A 25,307-nucleotide genomic window follows, 5' to 3' on the forward strand; every position below is an offset into this window, starting at 1 on the left:
GGAAATGGCCCTCTGCAGTGCCCTTTGGAGTATGGAGACTGTGGGTGTAGACAACCGAGAGAGAAGGCAGTAGCTGGAAGGGGACAGAGTGTCAAAAGGGGAGGAGGTCCTAAGAATCCCAGTCACTCCTCGCTGGCTGTCCAGAGACCAGGGACAGGGCAGCACCGACCAGGGCAGGGGAGGCCCCTGGAGGGAACAGAGCACCGTGCTCCGAGTTAGAAGGCTGGGGGGAGCACTGGTCAGAGTCTTACAAGAAGTCTCTTTGCCTTTGAGTCTCATCATTTTCATCTTCAAAATAGGACTGTTGTAACTAGGACAAGAGGTGTTGTGAAAGCACTTTGTGAACTGTAGAGCATCATTCTCCTGTGAGATAATAATAGTGTTTTAAGTGGAGTCGGTACTTTTTGAGAGTTAAAGGATATCTCACAGGGCGTGGTAGACATGCTAGGGCCAAGGACCGCCTGAAACCTGCTCCTGTGCTGCCACCTGCTGGTGAAGGGACACAATGACCACCCAAGCCCTCAAAGCTTTCTGCAGGGCCCAGGCAGGAGCCGCTGGGGCAAGTGAAGGCAGGGCTGGGAGGACGCCTGCCACTAAACCCTTGAGGACATCGGTGATGTCCGCAATAATAAAAAAACTCTTCATTTTTTATTATTGGCATCTAATTGGAATTTAAAACATCATCCGCAAAGGTGGCAAATGGAAGCCCCCAAGCCTCTCTTGCTTTTCTCAGCCTTGGCCTGTGCTCTTACTGTGAAGGTCCTCCCCTGTGTGCAAGGGGCACACCCCCTACAGTCACTGCCCCTGGCCATTCCACACACCAGCAGTGAGGATAGACCCGGAAAGCATCTGGTGCAGGGATTCTGGAGTGCCAGGCACCCGGAGTATGGTCTAGAGGGAACTGTGGGCTCTGATGGGCACCTTTCCTTGGCCCCGTGGCATCCAGGCCTCTGGGCAATGGATGGGTGACCAGCTTGTCTGGTTGGCCTGGTGCTGTCCTGTTTTGAGCACTGAAAATCTCACACAGGTAGCCGGGAAGGTTGGCCACTCTACCGTGGCCTGAAGGTGGCCAAAGCCTCTGCATCACCACTTTGGCTCTGCCCTGCCAGAAGCCAGCAGCTCAGGCTCCAAGGACCAAAGTGTCCCAGGCACTAGGTCCAGACATATGTTTATGGGTAAAGAGACCCTTCCTCCCCTTCCCCATTCTTTAAAGCACTCTCTGGCGTGGTGAGTCCTGAGCACTCATCTGTGAGGCTGGGCTGAGGGAAGAGGATGGGTGGGGGACTTGTGGAATAACCTCCACATTGTACAGGGAAACTGAGGCCCAGAGGAGAAGAACCTTGCCCCAGGGCCCAAGAGAGGCTTTAGCTCTTGGCTGCTCAGGCAACCCATAGCCACCCCTTTGCTCTTGTTGAGGGTACCCCCATGTGCCTGGGAGAAAGCTGACCCCATCCCTGGCTCTACAGGTGGGGCATGTGGTCCAGGCATAATCCCACAGTGACTGGCTCAGCCTTGAGCATGTGACCACAGTTGGTCCAATCAGAATGAAGACCAGGACTTTTATTTTGCCATGGGGCAGATCTAGAACTGGAAACTAACAAAAACCTCCCAGCTCAGGGGCTTGACCAAGACAGGGACACACAGAGTGCACAGAAGTTTGTAGCTATTTATTGCACTGAAAACACCAAGAATAAAACAAACGCCCCTTCTTCCCATCCCACCCCCCCCCCTCCAAAAGCAGAAAGTTTGAGCAGTGTTCATTCAAGTTCACAGCCACATATTTTTAAAAAAGAAAAGAAAAAAAAAAAGAACTAAAACAAAACCCCAAACAAATAGTAACAAAGAAACCAGCACGGGGAGTCTGGCAAACTCATCCCCCAAAAGGGTCTCCCTTTGAAGGGAGACAGGAGGCCTTGGGTCAGGATTCGCACCATGGTGGGCACAAACCCAGGAGAACACTTTCCTGTAAACGTGTTTTCATGCTGGAGCCAAGGTTTTGACTTGGGTTTGGATTTTTTTTAATTTATTATTATTATATTATTATTTTTGCATCTAAAGGATGTTTTGGAGGAGCACAGAGTTTGTCTGGTGAGGGTAGGCTCTGGGCAGATTTTTCTGTGAGTCTCCCCTGCCTGCTGCATCAGGATCATCCCTGGTGCCCTGTGGTGGCACCAGGTGGCTGCCCACCCACAGGCATGGCCTTCACAGTGGGGGCCATCTCAGCCTGGGGTAGCGATCTGCCTCCACTTCTCTGGCACTTGGAGAGTGACACAGTGGACAGGAGGTGTGTCAGCCAATGAAAGGCAGGACCTCAGGCTCCTCCAGCTCAGTTTCCTCTGGCAGGGAAACCAAGCTCCAAAGAGGGGAAGGAACTTGCCCAAGGTCACACAGCAAGTCTGGTCAGAGCTGGGAATTGAAGCCTACTCACCCCAAATCACTGCTCTTTCCCCTGCAGTCCACTGCTGAAAAGCAGTTGACAGGCACCGGAGAGGGGAATCAGGGGCAGGTGGGGGAGGGGATGGAGCCTGACCAGGTCTAGAAGTAAACAGGAGTCCAGCCAGTGACTATCCCTGCCAGTTCCTGCAGGTAAATTAGGCTTCACATAGCCAGACGTTTGCTCCTTCATCGGCTGGATGGGAACAAAGAACCCTTTTAACCAATGAGGAAACTGAGGCTGAAGAAGAGCTCAGACCTTGCTCGGTAATTACAGCAGCCCCTGGTGAAGGCCACACCCTCACCCTTGACTGGGGATGGCTGTAGGGAACTGGCAGCTCAAAAGGGGGACAGGTGGTTTTGCCCCTGGGATAATGGGATCACTGGGCCTTACTGGGAAGCCCTCTGGGCCTGGGGCAGGCCAAGAGCCTACCCCTGGGCCTGGGCAGCAAGGTCTCTGCCAAGGACAGAGGCCAGTGATGGACCAGCTTGGAAACCAGGAGGCCTGGGCAGCATCTCTCCTGGCCTGCAGACCTGGCGCTGCCTATCTCACCTGGGCCTGGGCAGCAGGACTTGAGAAAAGAACCCAGCAGACAGCTGGTGATCGGGGAGAGCTCAGAAAATCTCGGATCAAACATCCTCACCAGTTCTGCTCCAACCAACACCCAGGAGGGTCGAGGGTACCGGAGCCTCCTCCAATCCCTGGGGACGTGGCTCTTCCTCCCCTAAAATCCTCCAGAGGGGACAGTATCTCATGCTGGCAAAACACGGCCACACAGAGGCCAAAAGCACAGAGAGGCAGCAACAAAATTCCGAGTCGGACACTGAGAATACAACCTCTATTTTTTTTTTTAGTCCAAAACATGTAGATTGGTTTTGTTGAGTGTTTTCTTCTTTTTGTTTGTTTTCAACATACTTACTGCGTATAAAGTCATGCAAAGAAAACAGTGCAGACAGTAGATCCTAGTGGATGTGCCAAGGTATTCCACTCAGAGTCAATCCCAGGGAAAGAGGGAAAGAGGAAAAGAAAGAGAGAATGCGAACCCGAGGCTGCAGGATGAGGCATGAAGAGTAGAAATTCCCAGTGCTTTGCTGTGGTCATCAGACACCAAGGGGAGAGAGGCGATGAAGACACACGCTCACGGGCCCCCCAGAGGTGGGTGGGGGTGCTGGGGGCGGCACACAGATATGGTGAGATGAAATCCTGGGAAGTTCGGTAGAGAAGACCCCAGTTTGCGAGGGAAGCAAAGAAAAGTCCAGATATTTCCATCCTGACAGCCTCCCTCCTCCTCTCTGCCCTGACTTGCTGTTCCTGAGTCAGTGCTGGCATCTGATGCTTCCACAGTCCCAAAAGGAATGCCTGTGTCAGCTCACCTTGGGACCGAAATGGCAGAGAGGCCCTTCTCCCCGGAGCTGAGTCCGCCTTGGCCCCAATACCACAGGTGACAAGGTCCACCTCAGAGATGACAAAAAAAAAAAAAAAAAACTAGAACAGAAAAAAACTACCCCTCACCCCTCTTCCTACACCCCTTCCAACCTGACCCTTCTCACAATAATCTGAGAAGTCTAGTTATTACATAAATATCCATTAACGCGAAATCCGTTTACGAAATACACAGAAATTTGGCTATAAAAAGGCATGCGGTCCAAGTAGAAGTGATACCTAAACGTTGCTTTCTTTTGCCCCCCAAAAACAATTAGATTCCCTCTCTGAGATACGACAAAGCTGGAATTCTCCAGGGATGACGGGGGTGGGGTGGGCAGGTTAATGTTGGAAGTGGACTTCACCAGAAGGAAGCAGAAAGCAAGTAGGGGCACCTGAGAGGGCCACATCCCCCACACCGAGGGAAGGGTCAGACCACCCTGAGGTCAGCACAGGAGGAAGAAGACTTAGGGGAGCACTTCGAGGCAGGAGGCTCCTGGCGTATGCTCTTCTCCCCACTCCTTCAGTGCGGTTGGCTTAGGGGGAAGGGAGTGTCATCTGCCCTTCCCCGGGGACACTGGAAGAGGAGAGGTCTGGGAGAGGGATGGACGGATGCTGCCTTCCTCATCATGCCACCCCTCCTTCTCCCCAGCCCCTGGTGGGCACACAGCCCGGGCATTCTAGCCTACAGCCCAAGACAGGCCAGGCGGACAGCAGCTGAGGCTGGGGAGAGGGGGCCAGTGCTGTGGACACCCATGCCTGAGGAAGCCCCAGCCTGGCAGGGGAGAGGGTGGGGGTGAGAGGTGGGGAGATGTGGCCGTTCGCTCTGAAGTTGCGATGACTTTTGTGAACAAGCAGGTTTTCCTGATGCAGGTACAGAAGTGACGGTGGTGGGGTGATGAGATGGGAGAATTCCAGCAAAATCCACCTGGGAGAACCAGCAGCTCCATTCCACGGACAGAGTGGATCTCTGCGGCACAGCAACGCAGCGACCCCAGCCTGGTCCCTCAGCTGTAAGACACACACGGGGTGCTTCTCAGGGCATGGTGTTTCCTGCTTGGGCAACCCACCCACCCTGCCGCTTTAGATGGAGTCCAAGCGGTCCCCGGTGGCTCCTGCCCAGCTCTTCCCCCAGACCTGCAGGCCTGGCCCCCTTCCTGGGGTCTTCCCACCCCACTCTGCAGCCTTTCAGAGCTGAAGGCAGCAGCTTCCCTGACGTAACCCCCTCCAGGGCAACACTCCCATCCTTTACATTACCCTGGGAGGCAGGAAGGAGGGATTCTTACTGGGGCAGGACGGAGGGCGCCCCAGATCTGTGGAAGTGGACGATCTGCCATTTGCCGTCCCGGCGGTGCCAGACACGGGTCTCCTCCGACTGGGCGGTGCGTGGGATGCCGCCAGCGTCCAGGTACTGCGTGATGCGGATGTAGGCGATGCAGGCTGACTCGTCGCCCATCAGGTGGATGTGGGGATTCAGGATGGTGGTGTGCACGGGCTTGCTGTTCCGGGACCACACTGGAGGCGGGGATGGGAGGGGCAGAGGAGATGCAACCGGGGGCCTCCTGTCTCACTTTCTTCACTTTCTCCACTCCCAGCAGCCCTCTCAATGGAGGCGCCCTGCCTGCCTCATTTGCAGGGAAGGGGCCTGTGTGGCAGGACTCAGCTACCTGGGATCAAGGTAGAACTTCTAGATGATGGGGACATCACATCCTAGTTTAGATACAGTGGAGTTCAGACATGCAGAATTCATCAAACATGAGAAAATGGAATGTTTGAATCATGACCGTTAGCCACATGGAATAAGCCTAGAGGATCATAGAACCAGAAGAGCTGTGAGCACAGTCTCAAATCCGGATCTCCCCAGGTACCAGGCAGGCACATAAACAACGGGGGCTGAGCTGGGTATAAGATGCTAAATGACAACTGACCCTTTGCCTCTGGGTCAGGGAGGCGATAGGGAGTGATGGGGACTGTGGCGAATAGAATGTCTTGTCCCACCTAAAGAGGGCATCCTGCACACAGCTTCCCTGGTGGTTGCCATGTGAGTGAGACCAGTGTTGACGTGCCTCGTTTTTCAAGAGAATCTGGAAATCTGAATTTTTATATGAAAACTCTTCATTTTTTAGTATTGGCATCTAATTCAAATTTAAAACATCATGCAAGCCAAGTGAAACATATCTACACTTCAGACACGGCCCGTGGGCCTGTCTGAAGTATATCTACTTCTACTGTATATCTACTTCTACTGTAGATATACAGAATTGTGGAAATGTGGAGGAATATGAAAATTGTAGAATCTTAGAACCTTGAAATGATAAGGATGGTATTGGTGGTCATGGGGTGAGGTCATGGGGCTTTCCAGCGTTAGGGAGAGATGCATAGCTCTTGGAATCATGATAGGGCTGACAAAGTCCCTGACACCAGCTTCCACCAGATGAAACATGAGGCATCACCAGGACTATTATTATATTAATTCTAGAAACTCGATGTTTTCCTCAAGATAGGAAATGAAAGCATAGAAAGACAATGACCCAGGGAGGGGTTGGACAGTGGTGATCTGTATCTTGGGCTTGAGAGGAGCCCTTCCCTTTGTGTAGCCCGAATATAGGTCTGAATCATGTGAGGTGCTGACTTAAAACACAGCTTCCCCAGCCCCACCCTTAGAGAGCCCAGTTCAAGAATCTCTAATATTAAAAATCTGCCTTCTCCTTCCCTACCACTTGACCCTGGTGCCAAGCCAGGTTTGTGAGCCACTTATTTCCTGAAAAATGTAAAATGTCTTTTTTTTTCAGGATTGCAGAAAATATCCAATAACACCCATCCCCTAATATCAGAAGCACGCTACACCCAGGCTTTGAATAAGGACTTAAAATCACCAAGTCTTAGGCACCATAGAATAACAGACTTCGAATTTGGGCTCTCAGACATACAGAATGTAGGGTTTCAGCGTCATAGACTTGGGAGTGACCTCAGAGGTCAGAGGTCACCCAGCAGCCCAACTATAGAATCTGAGAAGGGCTCTATAAGCGTCCCTGACAGCATTCGGGGCTGGAGGCATACAAGACCAACATATCCATTCCACAGATATGCAAACTCAGGTCCAGAGAAGCAATCTGACTCATCCCAAGCTGGGCTAATTCCTGAAAAAAACGTAGTGGAATCTAAAAGAAGTCAGTTTTGGCCGGGAGCGGTGACTCACTCCTGTAATTCCAACAGTTTAGGAGACTGAGGCAGGTGGATTGCGTGAGCCCAGGAGTTTGAGACCAGCCTGGGCAAAAAGGTGAAACCCAGTCTCTACGAAAAATACAAAAAAATAGCCAGTCTCATAACCTGGTAGGTAGGAAGAGAGAGAGACAGACAGAGAGAGAGAAAGTGAGAGAGAGAGAGAGAGAGAGACAATGGATAGATAAAATTAAAAAAAAAAAAGTCAGTTTCCAAGTGAGACTGCATTAGAACAATCTAGAACAATCCCAGAAGGGACAAACAGAGCTTAGCATTGCTGGGGGCACTGGGCCTTGCTACAGTCAGCAAGGGCTGGAGTCCTAGGAGGCATTTGTAAAGAAACGCCACCTGACGTGGTGTCTTTTGAAAAGATAGGCGGCTTCCAATATCTACCCCTGTGCATAGGGTGGGAGAGAACCAAGTCCTCGACAGGAAAAAATAGGGCCCTGGAGGGTGGAACTTGGCCAGGAGTGAGCACTTACTCTGGGTCTGCCCTTGTGGGTTCGGCCTTGGAGGTGAGCAGATGTTTAAGCCTGGAGTCTGGGGGCCAGCACTAAGATGGGGCCCGCTGCATAGACGCAGGCCAAGGGCTGCATGGCTTCCTCTCTGTGATTACTTCAATTTTGCCATCCCTGAGCCTTTACAGTTGGGCCTTAGCCTGGTCCATGCTTTGTGGGGATTGTAAGTTCACACTGGGGGACCAGTGCCCCCAGAGGACAGACTATAGGATGGTGGCTACCATGATCAGTGAGGAGCTCCAGGGTGATAGGGACGTATGGGGTCCAGCTACCTCTCCTTGCATGAGAATTCAATTATTATATTATTATTATTATTATTATTATTTTAGATGGAGTCTTGCTCTGTTGCCCAGGCTGGAGTGCAGTGACATGATCTCAGCTTACTGAAACTTGTGCCTCCCAGGTTCAAGTGATTCTCGTACCTCAGCCTCCCAAGTAGCTGAGATTACAGGTGTGCACCACCATACCTGGCTAATTTTTGTATTTTTAGTAAAGATGGGGTTTCACCATGTTGGCCAGACTGGTCTTGAACTCCTGACCTCAGGTGATCCTCCCAACCTCAACCTTCCAAAGTCCTGGGATTACAGGCGTGAGCCACCGCACCCGGCCGAGAATTCAATCTTCCTTGTTAGCCTTGGAGAATTCATTTGATTTATTAAAGGAAGATGTTGTTTTCTTCTTCACAACTTTTTGGAGGGTGTCCTTGGCCTCTGTACTCTATAAAGTTCAGTCAGAGAGGGTGCAAGCCAGGGTAGGAGTGTCAGTCCCAGTGGGGTTTGCTAATGTGCAGATACAGCAGGTGCTACAGGGAAGGGAAAGGGCACTGGGGTGAGTGAGGTCTAGGTTCTGCCACCGGCTTCCTGGGTTCCTTTAGACAAGTCACTTCTCTCTGAGTCTCAGTTTCCCCTCTGTATGATGAAGAGCTGGACTAGATCCTACTTCAGTCACTGAAGTACCTTCTTTGTTATTTTTGCCATTCGCAAGTGCCACTGTACGTACTTCATTAAAGTATTTCCTGGGGTGGGCTTGGTGGCTAACACCTGTAATCCCAGCACTTTGGGAGGCCGAGACAGGCAGATCACCTGAGGTCTGGAGCTTGAGACCAGCCTGGTCAACATGGTGAAACCCCGTCTCCACTAAAAATATAAAAATTAGCCGAGTGTGGTGGCGAGCACCTGTAATCCCAGCTACTCAGGAGGCTGAGGCAGGAGAATTGCTTGAACCCAGGAGGCGGAGGTTGCAGTGAGCCAAGATCGTGCCACTGCACTCCAGCCTGGGCAAGAGTGAGACTCAGTCAAAAAAAAAAAAAGGGGGGGGGGTTTCCTGGATTGATTGACTTTACTAATTTCTATAGGTTTTTTGTGTTTTTTTTGTGTGGAGATTGAATCTTGCTCTGTCGCCCAGGCTGGATTGCAGTGGTGCGATCTTGGCTCACTGCAGCCTCAGCCTCCCGAGCAGCTGGGATTACAGGCACCCACCACCATGGCCAGCTAATTTTTGTATTTTTAGTAGAGATGGGGTTTCACCACATTGGCCAGGCTGGTCTCAAACTCCTGACCTCAAGTGATCTGCCCGCCTCAGCCTCCCAAAGTGCTGGGATTACATGCGTGAGCCACTGTGCCCGGCTATAGATTTATTTTAAAAGAAAACTTATTGACATAGTCATTGATGAGCAATCAGTATCATGAATAAAGTTCTAATAATAAGGCCTGTGAAAATGAAAGAAAGTTACATAATCCTTGCACCATACTCCTGCCTGAAAGAGATCTGAGCCTGAGATTTGCTTTCTCTTTGATAAAGAGGGAAATTACAAAGTGGCAGAGAGGTGTTGAAAACAGGCTAGCACCCAGCAGAGTCTTTCCCCCGATGGAGCCAGAGTATTGAGAGAGAATTAAGAAGGAAAGAGCTCTCTCACTGTGTAAACTCATGCTGTTTTAAGTGGTGCCCGCGTACACCCTAAATCACTGTGTAGCCTCAGTGGTACACGCCCTTGATTTGGGGGACCCTGAATATACCACTTCTTAGGTCCTTCCTCCCTGTCCTAAGCTACCTGATTCTAACCTGTGTGCGTTTTGGTTCATCCCTATCTGAACCCCGGCCTAGGGAAAGACAGACACAGGCAGAAAGCACCCTGGGTCAGCCCCAGCCTCAACCCCCTGAAGCTCCTGGTTGCAAAGCTGCCAAGGTCTCTCCTGCAAAGGAGAGGCCCAGGAAGGACAGACATGCAGGACAGAGACCTAGACAAACAGGCAGGGGCACAGCAGTGTGAGCTCTCTGTCCTCCTCTTTCCCAAACTGCCCACCCACAGAGGGCACTTGCGTAACAACCCACCAGCCAGCTTGTGACCAGCTGGGCAGCTGGGATGGCCCCAGGCATCAAGATGACTGTAACTCGGGTGTGTGTGCCAGTGGGAAGCCTCCCTTATCTATAATATGGGAATCAAGGCCCTCCCCAGGCCACTCCCAGGGTCATGGGCAGGAGAGGCCTGGGAGGGCTTGTCCTGTGTGTCCCTGGTCTCTGGGACCTCACCTGCCCCATCTTCAACCACAGGAGGGGCAGCTGGTAGTCGATGGGCCAGGGTTAGGAGAGGGAATCAAGAGGGTACCAACCCCAGTCCACACGGGAGCTTCCTCTTCGCTGGCTCCTGAGCCGCCCCTGGGGCCCTGCCCGTCACCCTGCTGTGCCATCCAGCAGGACATGGAACGAGAGCAGACAACAGGCACCACAGAGAGAAGGAATTGCTCACGGTTTTCAAAATAGAATCGATGGAAGTCCAGGCCCTCAACCAGGTTTCCCAGGGCCTCAGGTTCGAAGGCTGTCATGCCAGGGTCGCACATCTTCCTGGGGGAAAGAAGCCAGAGGGAAGAGGGACTGGGGCGGCTTCTCATTGGACCCTTGGAGGGTGAGCCTGTGAAATAGGAATGATTGCACCTACCTCACAGGATCATTGAAGTTAGTAGATGGGAAGGGGCAAGGGGCTTGCAAGTTATAAAGTATGGGATATCACAGACTGGTTGGTGCCATCTAGATCCGGGAAGCCTGGGTTCAGGCCCAGGCTCTGCCAATGGCTGTGAGACCCCAAGCAAGTGGCTTAATCCCTTTAAGCAAGAGCACCATGAATGGTGTGCAGGGCTGTGCAGTGCACTAAAGGTGCTGGTGGGGAGGAAATTCAGCTTGCTCTCTACTCTCCAAATTGTACTCCCTGGTTCAGGGCGGTGGATCCAGAGGGGGCTTTTGCTAATTTGTCTTCCTGTGGGGTCGGGATGGGGGACACTGCCTTTTCCTTCACATAAAAGTGACTTCTGCTCATCAAGCCAGGTATATACCTGGAAGGGGCGAGTTTTCTAATTTGAACAAAGGTGCCCTATTGTTAACAGCAGCCTTGGCTGTGAGCCTCAGTTTCCTCTTCTGTAAGATGAGAAAAATAGCATTAGATGAGGTAATATCTGGGAGGAGAAGCACAGGGCATGACGGAGGCTGTGTATTTTCAGCTGTTATTCCCTTCCAGGTCTTAGTCTTCTGGGAGATCCTGACAGCCAGGCAGGGGAAGGGAACAAGCTGTCTTTCCCATCTCCAGGTCTGTGGGATCTTTTGTGGTATAACATGGACCCCTGTGACAATAGCAATAAAGCCACGGGCAGGAAATGTCCCAGGACAAGCAAAGCTCCCAACCCAGGGTAGAACTGGAGACACCCAGGAGAAGGTGTCAGGCCCAGCACCGTCTGAGCTGGAGAAAGCATTCACAGGGTGCACTGTCCCTGCTCTGTCCTGTCTGTTTGGGTGACCCCAGACAACTTGCTTCTCTACTCATGACCCCAAATTCTCCAGATGGCTTAAGCCAGGGGCTAGGGGACTGTGCTCAGACCAAACGGGATGCCCAGGACCCTTCCAGCTCCAGAATCCCCCAAGAGTGGGGGTCTGGACATGTGGGAGACTGAGCGCCCCCACTGAAGAAGCCCCAACCCTGGAGGCACCTGGGTGTTCCTGCCTCCTAGAGTGAAGGGACTTGGAGGCCATCTGCCCCAACTCCATTGTACATATGGGGAAACTGAGGCTCAGAGAGATGAAGGAACATGTTCAAGATTACACAGGGCATCCTGGACCCCAGAGGTCATGACAAGGGGTCAGAACCTAGAGCAGGCTGCAGATGTCAGAGGAGGTGCCATCACATAGGTGGGAGGGGTTCCCCAGGACGCCCAGAAGTGCCACTGAGGAGCTTGGGAACCACAGGGGCCACCTCTCTTTCCTTCACTCCCTGGCTGTGTCCTTCCAGAGCCACTGGCATGATACATTCCAAGTCCATTCTTTCTAGAACTGGCTGCAAGACCAGCTTAACAGCCTATTTCCATGCTTTTATGCAACACTCAGGTATATACATGCACACGCACCTGCGCACCCTCCTTGTGCACAGTTTTAGACGTGCACACATGTGTACAAGTGCATGCATACACATATGTACACATCACCCTCAGTTCCACACATGCATCTTCTAAGCCCCTTGTTCTTCCAGAGGGAGCCAGTGACCTTCTAGGGGGCTTTGCCACCTGCTGCTGCTGAAAACTCTCCCACAATTAGAATGTACCTGGCAGGCCGGGTGGGCTCGGTGGCTGACGCCTGTAATCCCAGCACTTTGGGAGGCTGAGGTGGGTGGATCATGAGGCCAGGAGTTCGAGACCAGCCTGACCAACATGGTGGAACCCCGTCTCTACTAAAAATACAAAAATTAGCTGGGCGTGGTGGCGTGCACCTGTAATCCCAGCTACTCAGGAGGCTGAGGCAGGAGAATCACTTGAACCCGGGAGACGGAGGTTGCAGTGAGCCGAGATCGTGCCACTGCACTATAGTCTGGGTGACAGAGTGAGACTCCGTCTCAAAAAAAAGGGAAAAAATAAAGAATGCACCTGGTCTGCCAAGCCTTTGAGAGGCAAACTTCAGCTCTGGGCACATTGGAAATCAGGAGCAGGCTGCCCAAGGAGCAAACCCCAGCCAGGTTATGCCCAACTCAATTTAACCCAACAGGCAAAAATAACTCTGCCTTGGTTGGCAGTCTTTGTCCTCCAAAAAGCTTATGTCTGGTCTCTAGGCCCAGGCCTTGTCAGCACTGGCCAAAATATTGAGGACTAAGCCCAAAATATTTGCTCTCCCGGGGGCCAGCTGAGGGCCCAAGTGAAGTTTGTTTCTGGGCCAGGCCAGGAAAGGTGTGAGTGGGCAGCACAGGGTGCTCTGGCTCAGCCCATGCACACACAGCTGCCTCTCCAAAGGCAAGTCCAGGTGTGTATGGGATGTCTCATTTTATGTTATTTTTGTGCAAGCTGCCTTATTTCTCAGAGGAGTTCAGATTCTGCTTAGAATTACTTCTGCTCATGCCTGCTCACTGAAGGGACGTGGCCTGTGGATCCTGCTTGCTCCTGCCCATCTGAGGTCAGAGGTCCAAGGGAGTCTAGGGTGAGCACTCAGGCCTACTGGGCAGGAATGAAGGGAACGTGCCTCCCTTCCCACCTTCCCAGCTCATCTCCTGAGGAGGCCCATGCTGTGATACTGTCCACCCCCTCTTTCCTTGGGGAAGCAAGGGAGTTTTGTTGGAGTTCCTCCCAGGGAACAAGATGTGAGGAGGAGGAAGGATAGGAGGAGGAGGAGGACTGACATATAGAGCAGTGTCGCGAACAGAAAGCTCAATAGAAGCATCAAGTCCGGATGCAAAATAGAAATATGAGTTCAGCCCGATTCACAGCACATGCAAAGTGAGTGGATGAGGATCGGAGACAAGGACCCCCAAAGTTAGCCGTTGGTACCCCCTGAACAACAATCCAGGCAGGACATGCAGAATGAGCCCAGCTGACTCACGTGTAGGACTCAAAATCTCCATTGCTTATGGCTTCAATCAGCTGCTCTGTCACTTTTATAATTTCCTGTTTCCGCACTGTAAGGCAGAAGGGGACACAGAAATAATAATAATAATAATAATAATAGTGATGGTAATGAAGCACCAACTACCATTTCTTGAGTCCTTATCATGTGCCAGACTCTGTGCTGGGACCTGAAGACCTCATGCAGATGATCTCATTTATCCTCGCATTGCTGCTGGAGGCTAGGCATCATCACCCCCATTTCACAGAAGAAACTGAGGCCCAGAAAGGCAAAAAAAAAAAAAAAAAAAAAGAAGGTGTGAAAGTTCCTCAACTACAAAGGCCAGAGCCAGTGTCTCTGTTGGCGGTCTTTGCCTCTAATACATGGTGGACATTCTGACTCTACACCTGATGTAAATCCAGGTCTTGGCTCCCAAATACTTATTCCTACCACCTTTGCTTTGCCATGTAAATCAAAACAGGATCAACTGTGACACTGTCACTGATAGCCATGAGCCAGGGGCTTTCTTATGACCAAAACCAGCACCACTAAGAAAAATCTTAGGGTATACGCATCCCTTGAGCCTAGATGAGCTTCTTGCTCTATTTGGGTGCCGATAGGAATTAGGCACTGAGCTGTCCAGAACTTTCTAGGCATAATGAATCCCATTTGCTGAGACCTGGCCCTCCCCTATCTGCCACTGAAACACCACAAACAGCTGGTCTTTCTGGTGGAGTTAGATGGCCATCTTATTAGACGTGTGATGTTCTGAGCCTCAGTTTTCCCATCTGTAAAATGAGGGCACCACCACCTCTCATTCATTCAGAGCCAAATACATAGTGAGCAGAATCCAGGCTTCAGCTTAGACAGATGTTTATTTAAATGACTGTCCAGGTCCTCAAGCTGTGCAACTGCAGGCCACAAGGTGGTTTGAAGGTCTGTGAAATGGAGATGATAGTGTTCTCCGAGGGTTGTTATGAGGGTGGGGTGATGTGATGTACACAAAGCATTGGCCAAAGCCTGGCACATAGTGGGTGCACCTCATAAGTGCGACCATGCCCTGCCTCCCTAGGCCCCTGCCGGGGGTTGCCTCTCTGCTCTTCACTAATACCCTGGGAGGTAGGCAAGGTCAGCTTCCTCCCAATTCACATACAAGGTGACTGAGCCTCAGTGATGGAGGAATTTGAAGCCAGGTGTCCTGGCTCCTGGCAGAGCCTAACAGAAGCCTTGCTCCATCTCCCAGAGGCAGGCCCCTTTCCCTCCTTCCACAGGCTTAAGCTTGGCTTTAAACCTGGCCAGCTCATTGGTCCACTGGAGTTGTCTCAGGTGAATAGATGAACACATTGCCAGGATTGCAAGCTCAGGCCTGGCCTCAGCATTTCTCAGTCTGGAAGCCTGGGAGGGAGCCCAAGCCTAGCAGAGGCCCTCACCAGCCCTGTCCTCACCAGTTGCCCACACCACACCACCCCACACAGGAGCACACCTCAGGCCCAGAGGACACAGAATCATAGAACATCCAGGCTAGAAGAACCCTTGGAGGCCAGAGCCTCCTTATCAAACTTTAGGGAAACTGAGACCCAGTGAGGGGGTTGTGATTTGCCCAAGGACATGGCACATACCAGGTGGAGAGCCTGGCTCCTTGCCCAGGGCCTTTTCCATAGGCCCCTGAGGCCCCAGCTCACTGTCTGTCCTAACACTAACCTCACGCAATTGTTTTGCCCGAATGCTTTATCTATGCCCCAGCTCACAGATGAGCTCATGGGGGCTGGGCTGTGACATCCCTTGCTCACTGCGTCCTGGAGCCTGGAACAGGCTTGGCCCCATAGGCCTTTATCACTGAATGAATGAATGTGTACCAGGCCATGTGCTATGTGCTTAGTCTACCAAGTTCCAGAGCCTCACAGCACAACTTTATTTCCATGTCACAGATGAGCAAACTGAAGGTGAAAGAAGCTAAATAATTAGCTCCAGTGGAGCTGGGACCCTAATCAGAGTTTGCAGCTCTAAAGCCCATCACATTCTCCCACACTACACCGAGCACCGCCCCTGACACACGGTAGATGTAGCAGTGATCATTCAACGTCAGCCACCACTGTGAACAGCTAATTCCCTTCTCTCTCCTGGCTCCAGTCAGAGTCACCTGGGCTGGGAATGAGTCCGTTTTTCAACCATGAGTGCCACCAGGTCACACAGGTGTTGCTGCACCTCTCTCTCTGGGGACTTTCCTGGGGCTGGGGCAGAGGCAGCACTCAATACATACATGTTGAGTGAATGAATGAATGAGTGAATGGGACCAAACCAGAGTCTGGACTGCTATCTTCATCCCGCCCCTTGGACTTGCCCAAGTTGCCTGGTAGCCACTGTCCCTAGGAGACCCAGAACCTGGCTTCCTGATCACCTGTGCCCTCCTTCCCAGAAGCTGGAGATTGAGTATGGGAAGAAGCCTAGCCCAGCCAGTCACCTCTTTTGTTTGTTTGTGTTTTTGTTTGTTTGTTTTTTGTTTTTCATTTTTTTGAGATGGGGTCTCTCTGCATTGCCCAGGCAGGAGTGCAGTGGTGTGATCACAGCTCACTGCAACCTCCACCTCGTGGGTTCAAGCGATTCTCCTGCCTCAGCCTCCTGAGTAGCTGGGATTACAGGCATGCACCACCACGCCCAGCTAATTTTTGTATTTGTAGTGGAGACGAGGTTTCACCATGTTGGTCAGGCTGGTCACGAGCTCCTGACCTCAGGTGATCTGCCCGCCTTGGCCTCAAAGTCCTGGGATTACAGGTGTGAGCCACTGTGCCTGGTCCAGAGCTACCTCTTTCTTGCCACTCCCACATGGAATCAGGGGTGACAACCAGAGCAAACCCACGTGCTCCTGATGTGAGACCTGAGTCACTCTCCTTGCCTTCTCTGCATGGACTTCAAGACCCTTCTGGCTCACCGTTCCAGGAGCCTGTGCTCAATGCCTGTTTCCTGAGGTCTGCTTCTCCCTGCCATCTCAGAGAGTCTAGCACAGTGGCTGAGGTCATGGATTCTGGAGCCAAAGTCCCTGGCTTTGGATTCTGGCTATGCCACTTACTTAATAGCTGTTCCCTTGGACAAGGGAACTTCCAGTGCCTCAGTTTCCCTATATGTATAATGAAGATACTAATAGTACTTACCTTGTAGAGTTGTTCTAAGGATTGAGTTAAGAATATGTCAATAGAAATAGCTAACATGTACATGGTCCTCACAGAGAGCCAGTTGCTGCTCCGAGTCCTTTAGATGAAAGCACTTATGTAAAGGATGCTGCATTATGTAAAGAAGTTAGCACAGTGCCTGGCTCTTGGGAAATGAGAGTGTGGTTACTATCATCTGGGAATCTCTGAATTGGAACTTCCTCCTGAGGACATCCTGGAGTCTCTAGTCAGGGCAGGGATATTTCCCAGCAGCCTGATATGAGGGGGTGTGGCTCTGGTTGGAACCCAGGGCTTGTGGCCTGCCCGGAAGCTGGCTGCACTGTTGGACGGCCCTGGCTATTTTCACTTCCTTCTCCTTTCAAGTTGAAATCTGTCCTTCCGAAACCCCCTAGATACAGTTCTTGTCTTCTTTCTGCCTTCTGGGGCCCTGAAGTGAACACGTGCTTCCCCAGCCTCTATGCCTAGTCTTTTCTTCTTAGAGCTGAAGGCCTCCAGGTTGTGGTACTGACTCAAGCTGGCCATTTAATCCTTGAGAGTCCTGGAGCTGTCTAGATACCTCTCTGAGTACGCGCACACAATATCAGGTGTGGCCTGAATAATGCAGAATATCAGGTCTGGGGTAGCACTCTCTATCCCCTCCCCAATTCTGGATATTATACCTCTGTTAATGTAGCCTGAGACAGTGCCTGACTTGGCTGTATCTCCAGCTACTCGGGACACCAAGTTACCAACAATAAAGCCTAGTGGGCAGGAATCTCCCTAGCTTTGTTCTGTGGGACAGAAGATCTGGGGGCCTGGTGCTTCTTACATCTGGAAAGTCCACTCTGATTCTGGGCCTCTACCATGCCCTCAGCAGCCCCACTGCTGTGTTCATTCAGCAGCTGCTTAGTAGCAACCACTGGCCTTTCTCATCTGCCAGCTGTTCACCCAGACAATCCGGGAATGCTCCCCTACAGATGGGAAAGCCCAAACCCCAGAGAGGTTAAGACACTCTCTCAAGATCATACAGCATGCTAAGACTGAGACGGGATCAGCATTCCTGACTGATATTTCCCAGAATGTCTCTGCCCGAGGCAGAGGTAGCTCTTTAGTTGGAGAGGAAGTTAATTTTTCAAGGAGCGAATCAGGAGGGATGGGGGAGTGGGAAGGAAGCAGAGCCCCAGGCAGCTCGGAGGGCAAGAGGCCTGTGCAGTGAGCCAGAGGGGCTTTGAAATATTAATGTCTCTTTCTCTCCTCAGGGGACTATGTTCCCTGGAGGATGACATTTCTAATTAACTTTAATGTCAGGTCAGAGTCCACCCCACCAGCTGTTATTCTCACTTAGTAAGAAGACTTAACAAATTAACACCAGAAAACGGTTCCCTGGAAATTTTCTCTGAGGCCAGGAGAGGCTGGGGGAGGCACAAGGACTCCTCTTTCCTGCCAAACACGGGGAGAAGCTCCTGGCTGACCGTTTCTTCCATCAGACGTGGCTTTTGGGGTTTTTTACATTTGGGGAAACTGAGGCAGGAAACAGGGTCCCAGTCCTACCATTAATAAGCCATATGTGCCCTTTCTCCTCCCTAGGCCTCAAATTTCCCTCTGGAAAGGGGGAAAATCTGGAAAGTGAGCCAAAATTCAAGACTTTGCAAATTGCCCCATCCTGATCGCTCTAAAGCAGAGGATAATGATGGCAGATGTGAGACCTCAGGGATGCAGCCCAAAGCCATTACCCCAAGAGAAAAAACGTCCTTGATGGCTCCTAATTTACATTAATAGGGCATACAGATTTGGTATTGTATTCCAAATATTTCTCTAACATTTAAATTTGTCTTAAAATAATCTTTGAGTAAAATTGGTGCTCCAAGAAAATGTCACCTGGCTTCCCGTCATTCAACCACGAACTCCAGTTTGAAAAAAGAAATTGAGATTGATTAAATAGCTTCTCTGGGCCAAACACTATATGTGCACTTCATATGCATCTTCTCATTTCATCTGCACAGCAATCCTCTGAGGTTGGTACTATTTTCATTACCTCTTTACTGTGAAGGAAACTGAAGCTCAGAGAGGTTGAGTAAGTTGTCTGAGGTCATTCAGCAAATGGACTCCAGTGGAGAAGAAGAGCCAGATTACCTCCATGGTCCCTGCCTGTTCTGAGGCCAGGATTATGTGGCTATATCTATCCAGTCTCCTCAACATCCCAGGGCCCAACTCTTATCATTGGGCAGCTAGCCTCAAATAAGGGGAACAGCTTAGAAGCACCATTTCTTGGCCTGCCACATACCCCTGGGGTCGTAATTCACAGGGCAGGGCTGGGAATGTGGTTAGAACACTGGACTTTTGTGAAACTAGAATGCTGACTTGACCCTACCAGGGAATTCTTCAAGATAGTGTATTTTCTCATTCGTTCATTCATTCATTTTTTTTAAGAGACAGGGTCTTGCTATGTTGCCCAGTCTGGAGTGTAGTGGCTATTCACAGACACCATCATAGGTCACTGCAGCCTTAAACTCCTGGCCTCAAGCAATCCTCCTGCCTCAGCCTCCTGAGTAGTTCAAGATAATGTATTTTTATAAGTTGTCCCTGGTGCCATCACAGAAGATGGATTTACTGTAGGGTCAGGTTGTGGTGATAGAGTACCCACCACCGCCCAGGTTGGGAATGACCAGGAAGGGACACACATGGGGCGGGTCTCATCTTCCAGGCATCCTGGCAGCGTCAGGAGGCAGCCTTGGTATGTGGTGCGTCAAAACTGCCTTAAAGCCTGAATCACAATTTTACAAAAATGTTTCCTACGTAATACAATGCTCTTTTTCCCATCTCTGTATTCTAAGGCAAAATATCTAAACTGGTACTGCTGAGTTCCCTCCAGGTCAACGGCCTTTTTTTATATTTCAGAGACCCCCCTACTACCACCACCACCAGGCATCTCTGCTACACACCTGAGTGTGTGAACCACTGAGCTCCCTGTCCTGGGGAAGGAGGAGGTCTGGCTGCTAACACTTGGAGGATTTGGTGTCCCCAGGGCAGAAGTCAGCAATCCCTGCCCCTTCCTCCAAGCTCCAAGGGCACTTTCCACCACCAAGGCCTTCAGAGTGGCGGTTACCAGCCAAGCTCTAGAATCCGACTGCCTGAGTTCAAACCCTAGCCACATCCTTGCGAGCCATGGGACGACAGAGTACAGGCCAACATACCCGGCCTCTCTGTCCTCTGTTTCCTCAGCTGTAGAATGAGGTTCACAGCAGCACCTACTTCATGGGCTATAGTGACACTCCAGGAAGTCAGTCCAGATAAGGTGCTGAGACCGGGGCTAGCGCACAGCAAGCATTCCATAAATGACGGCCCTTATTACTATTTTTGTTTTATCCTTACTCACAATCCAATCAGTTACCTGATGCTTTGCTTCCCCCACCTGAGAGCTTTTGAGGACTGCCGGCCACTAGCTCCAGTGGCGCCGGCATCTTTGGTGGGTCTTAGGCAGTGTTTCCCATACTCCAGCCACTGGAGCTTTCTGGATGTTTGCTCTCCCTTCCTTTACAGTTATTACTGTTTTTAAAATCAATTCACTTTTCAAAAAAAACTCAAAAACACTTATTTCAAAAGGAACATGTATACCATTACCAAACACTTATGACTTGAATATGTTAAATTTTTCTCTAATACACATATAATATATATCCTCTAACATAAGAAAACTGGCCAGGTGCAGTGGCTCATGCCTGTAATCCCAGCACTTTGGGAGGCCGAGGCGGGAGGATCACCTGGGGTCAGCAGTTTGAGACCAGCCTGGCCAACATGGTGAAACCCCATCTCTACTAAAAATACAAAAAATTAGCCAGGTGTGGTGGCAGGCATCTGTCATCCCAGCTACTTGGGAGGCTGAGGCAGGAGGATTGCTTGAACCTGGGAGGCAGAGGTTGCAGTGAGCCGAGATCGTGCCACTGCACTCCAGCCTGGGCGACAGAGTGAGACGCCATCTCAAAAAAATAAAATAAAAATAAATAAAATAAGAAAACCTATCTACGCACCAGCAGTAGTTCTAGTACCACCCCCCTGCCCATGGGAATGATGCCTCCCAGTGTGCCCAGTTTATAAGGCACCAGAGCGAAGCTCTCTGTAGATGAGCAAGAAATGAGGTTGGCACGTGGGAGCTGTCAGGAAAAAGAGGTCTGCTCAGAGCTGGTTCCAGAAGTCTAAGGGGTCCCGACACTGAAGGCCCCTCCCTACCTTTGGTGTCTTCATCCTCGATGGTAGTGTTGGTGCTCTCTGAGGATTCCTGCCAAAGAGAATACAGGAGATGGTGAGGCCTGCCTGGGAGCGGGGCGAGGCATGGCCAGGCCCTGGCTGCCTGGTGACGCGGCTGGTTTCTGTGAGCCTCACAGGCTCTGCCTTCCAGATGCTGTCCTGAAAACCCTGTCAGATTCTCCAGCCTCAAGACGGGGAGGGCCCAGCTGAGCAGGTGGCCAGGGGCCGGGTTGGGGAAAGGGATGGCTGCAAAGAGAACCCTGGCCTTTCTGGAAGGACTGAGGGGGGTCCTGGGTCCTTTCTGCTCAAGGGGGTGAAGAAGGGGTGTGGAGGAGCAGAGAGACACCATGGCGGCCGCAGAGTGGGGAGGAACATACACTGGCAGGGGAGGAAGAGAGAGAGAGGGAGGCCCAGTGTGAGAGAGAGTGGGCTCTTCAGAGGGGAGAAAAACCACACGACTGAGTGAGACAGCGATGGAACCAGAAGAGGGAGGTGGGCCACCATGCCACCACTGGACCCTAGACAGAGGCAGGGCTGGTGGCTCCCCTGCCACCAGCGGGCCTGGTAGCCTTACAACAGCTCAAGAGGGGCCTCTGTGGCACCTACTACTTTGGCCAAACCAAGCCCCACCCTCGCCGCTATTGGCACAAACCAAGCCTGAGATGAATTCTAGAGCAGAGGGGCAGGGAGAAGCGAGAAGCCAAGGTCTGGACATAGGACCGGGTTCAGATCCACCTTCATACCCAAGGAGGATCTCAGGTCTGCTGTCAGCCTGCTGGTCTGGGCCGTGGAGTTGGAGGTGTCAACAGAAACACGCAAACAACACACACACACAACACACATATTGTCACACAAGGCACACGTACCAAGCACGCCCTGAGCACCCTCTCCCCGCCCCAGGTTCCCAGTGCAGCCTGCAGGAGGGAGGCAGGAGCAAGGGTTCGAGGCCCAGCATTTACCGGCGTTAGGAGACGGCAGACACTCACCATTAACTGAACGCTGGAACTGGACTTTCTTTTCTGGAAAAACAAGGAGAAGAGATGGGACAGGAAAAGACACAGCGTGAAAACGGCAGGGAGCAGAGGAACGACAGGGGAGGTTTGGGAGGAGGATGGGCCTCTGGGTCATCCTCTGTAGTCCTTTGTCGGCTTGGCATCGGGACAAGGAGTCAAGGAGTCAAGGCCACCAGCAACAGTTGACCTGGTGGGGCCAGTCCTCGGCCTGAAGCTCTGAGTCCTCATGCACACTGCCTGGGTCTAGCGATCTAACAGCCAAGCTCATGGCCAAGCCTCCCTGGGACCAGGGCTACCCACCCTGCCTAACTCTGATGGCAAAATCCAATCCTGGCTCTGGAAGCCAGTCACTGGAGGCCTCCAGAATCCAATGCTCTTGAAGGACAAAGGGTGCTCAGGCCTGGAAGTGAGGCCCAATGTCTTCTCCTAGGCTCCCCGTGCATCTCAGCTAGGAGGACCTCATTCCCAATTGACTGTCACAGTCACTTGGGAAGCTTGTTACAATAAACAGAATCAGGTCCCCTCTGAGGAGTTTGATAACTAGGTCTGGGGTGCGGCCTGAGCATCTCCATTTTAAACAATATCTGCAGGTGATGCCAAAGCAGGGCCAAGCATGGGAGCCAGTCCTCTAAGTAGCCTTTGCAATCCAGCTTGCATTCACAACCTCCTGGTGGCTGGCCTATTCCACCCCTTCATGCTGATGGAGAAACTGAGGCTCAGCCAGAAGTGGAGCTGAGTCTAGAACTTGAGTCTTTTGGCCCTGCCATTCAGCTTACACTAGCATTTTGGGGATTTGTAGCATCCCCTGTATTGGCTACGGTACCAAGAGAAGGAGAGGGGGACAAATGTAAATTACCTTCTCCTTCCCTCAGCTCTCCAAGCCAGGAGTCTTAAAGACTCCCATTCACAGAAGATGGTAGGTGAAGACAGACCCTTGCATTGCACAGATGAGAAACTGAGGCCCAGAGAGGTGCAGTGGCCTGCACAAGGCCTCGCGGCAAGCCACTAGCAGAGCTGAGGCTAGAACCCAGGCCCTGCGTTCAGGCTCTTTCCTCTGTCCAGGTCTCCAGGCACCCACAGTCAGACCCTCTCCAAAGGCTCATCCTATTCTAGATGCCCTTATACCAGAGAGGCCAGGAGGCCCCTCTCCCTGCTGGAAAGAAGGGTCTCGAGGAGCCCACAGGGCAGGCCTTTGCCATGGGAGGCACTGGATATGCCTTGAGGGTCTCAGGTCTAATTCTGGGTTTCTGACTCCAAGATCCAGTGAGCTCCCCAAAATCCTGGGCCAGGCCCCCAGGTTATTCTCATCTTCCAATAGGACTTCTTCCCTCCTCCATCCAAGGGAGTGAAGGAGGCTGAGCTACAAAGTGATGGTTGGGCCAGGAGTGGCCTTTGAACTCAAGGCCCTGTGCCTTCCATCCGGGGCCTCCACAGAGGGGATGGGGTGGCTCACTGGGCACTTCCGATGCCCGTGTGCTGACAGGGGCATAAATGCTCACAGACCCTGCATTTTCCCCAGCTGGGCTGGATGGTGTGGCTTCCACAGTCAGCAGCCTGCAGTCAGCCCCTCATCTCCCCGATTCCCTTCCCCTCTCCTCCCTCCTCTCCTTCCTCTCCTCCTTCCTCTTTTCTTCCTCTCTTCTCTTCCCCTCCCCTCCCCTCCTCTCTCTTTTACTCCGTTCCCTGGCCCTCCCCTCTCCTCCTTCTTCTCTTCCTTCTTCTCCTCTCCTCTCCTCCTCCCTCTTTTCTTCCACTCTTCTTTCCCCTCCTCTTCCCTCTCCTCTCCTCTGCCTCCTTCCTCTCTTCTTTCTTGTCCTCTTCCTCTCCTCTCTTCTCCTGTCCTCTCCTCTCCTCCCCTCTCCTTTCTTCCTCTCTTCTCCTCTCCCTTCCTCTTCCCTCTCCTCTCCTCCTCCTCTCTCTCTTCCTTCTTCCCCTCTTTCCTCCACTCCCCTCCCCTCTCCCCTGGTTGTCCTCCCTCCCTGGCTGGAGCCAGGCCAGGCACAGAATGGGGAAGGGGCCAGGCCCCACACAGCTCAGCTGTCAGCAGAAACCCGAGGAGCCGCGCAGGGGCCAGGAGGTTCCAGGCGGGACACGAGGAGGAAACACAGAGCAGAGACTGCATCAGATTCGGACGCACAGTGACAGGATGGGACATGGGGAGAGAGGTCACGATGCACAGTGGGACACCAACAGGGGCAGTGAGTGGGGCTGAGGGGAATGAGCAGTCGGCCCTCCTCCTAGAAGTCCAGGCCTGGGGTGGCCGGGAGGGGGACGTTGCTTCTTGGTGATAGAAAGACTTAACTTCCCTGAATCACAAACGATGATGCTAATAATCTTGTATTGACCAGTACTTTAGTTTGATTTAAAGGAACTTTCACTGAAAGTAGAAATCTCCCTCTTTCACCAAAAGTAGAAACCGCATCTCTTAGAATCACATGTGGAAGCATGGTTCTAAGGTTAGCAAGGATGATAGAAACAGTATGGTCAAAATTAGCCTTGAAAAGCCCTCCAAGGCCCATAAAGTATAATATAGCTTCACATCTCTGCCATTCCTGCAGTGCTGGAGCCAATCACTGCCTCTTCAGTTAAGCCCCGGATGAAATGGGGTTTGTCTCCAGCTGCCCAGCGGTAGGAGGAACGTGTGCCTCCCCACTGGGCTGAAGGTGAGACAGTGAAAGGAGCCTGTGATGTGGCTCCACCAGGCCCTTCTGGTGTGACCCTCTCACCAGCCCCCTGCAAAGAACTGCTGTGCTCCCCTGGAACAGGCAACAGAATCGCTGGCCTGGGTCACCCAGGGGGAGAACAGTAGGGCCCAGACTCAAACCCATGGCTTCTTGACTTGCGATCCAGTTTCAATCGTACTGAAAATGCACCTGGACCCCCAGCTCCGCCGTTCTCCCCACACTCCTTCCGGGAGCAAGACATGGCAGGCCAGGCTCCCCAAATCCTGGGCCAGGCCCCCAGGTTATTCTTATCTTCCAATAGGACTTCTTCTGTCCTCCATCCAAGGGAGTGAAGGAGGCTGAGCTACAAAGAGATGGTAGGGCAGGAGTTGCCTTTGAGCTCCTCTTCTTCCATACCCAGGCCACCCTGAGAAGTCTGTCCTGCGCCACGGGAAGCAGTGACGCTTTGTTCAGCTGTGCCCACTGGAAAGCCTGCAGTGGCCAGCAGAGCCCCACCATGCTGTGAGCTGTCCTTGCCATCTGGCAGCTTCTGCCTCCTGGCCTTGCCCTAAAAGAGCTAATTAGCATTTCTTCCCAAGAACCAGCCTGATGGAGGCCTCTCCTGACCCCTTGCCCAGCCTCTACCAGGGCCACATCCAAGAGCCAAGCAGACCAGGGCAGCTTCTCTCTCTACTTCCTTCTCCTCTAGTTACCTGGGCCACAACCCACCGGTGTCTCTGGTCTCTATCCCCACATCCCCCAAATCGGAGCCAGGAAGTCTGCTTTCCCCAGGGCGC

The 25,307-nt window shown here is 52.0% G+C and overlaps 1 protein-coding gene across 5 annotated transcripts in view; it reads right to left on the reverse strand.

The window, feature by feature from the left end:
- Positions 1-1,652: 1,652 nt before the first annotated feature.
- The window catches only part of CAMK2A (calcium/calmodulin dependent protein kinase II alpha), a 70,142-nt gene continuing 46,487 nt past the window's right edge, over positions 1,653-25,307 (reverse strand). Inside the window, exons 14-19 of one of the 5 annotated variants that reach the window (XM_004042809.5) lie at positions 21,821-21,853; positions 20,817-20,865; positions 13,441-13,516; positions 10,343-10,437; positions 5,143-5,371; positions 1,653-4,867 (exon numbers count right to left, since the gene is read on the reverse strand). In XM_004042809.5, the coding sequence (XP_004042857.1) occupies positions 4,864-4,867; positions 5,143-5,371; positions 10,343-10,437; positions 13,441-13,516; positions 20,817-20,865; positions 21,821-21,853 (486 nt within the window). In that variant the 3' untranslated portion in view covers positions 1,653-4,863. Of the gene's footprint in view, positions 4,868-5,138; positions 5,372-10,342; positions 10,438-13,440; positions 13,517-20,816; positions 20,866-21,820; positions 21,854-25,307 lie in introns of those variants that run through there. The other 4 variants (XM_031010833.3, XM_063706876.1, XM_019027873.4 and 1 more) reach the window with 4 other exon arrangements.

Source organism: Gorilla gorilla, chromosome 4 (genome assembly GCF_029281585.2).
Source record: "Gorilla gorilla gorilla isolate KB3781 chromosome 4, NHGRI_mGorGor1-v2.1_pri, whole genome shotgun sequence".
In the NCBI taxonomy this organism is placed as follows: domain Eukaryota; kingdom Metazoa; phylum Chordata; class Mammalia; order Primates; family Hominidae; genus Gorilla; species Gorilla gorilla.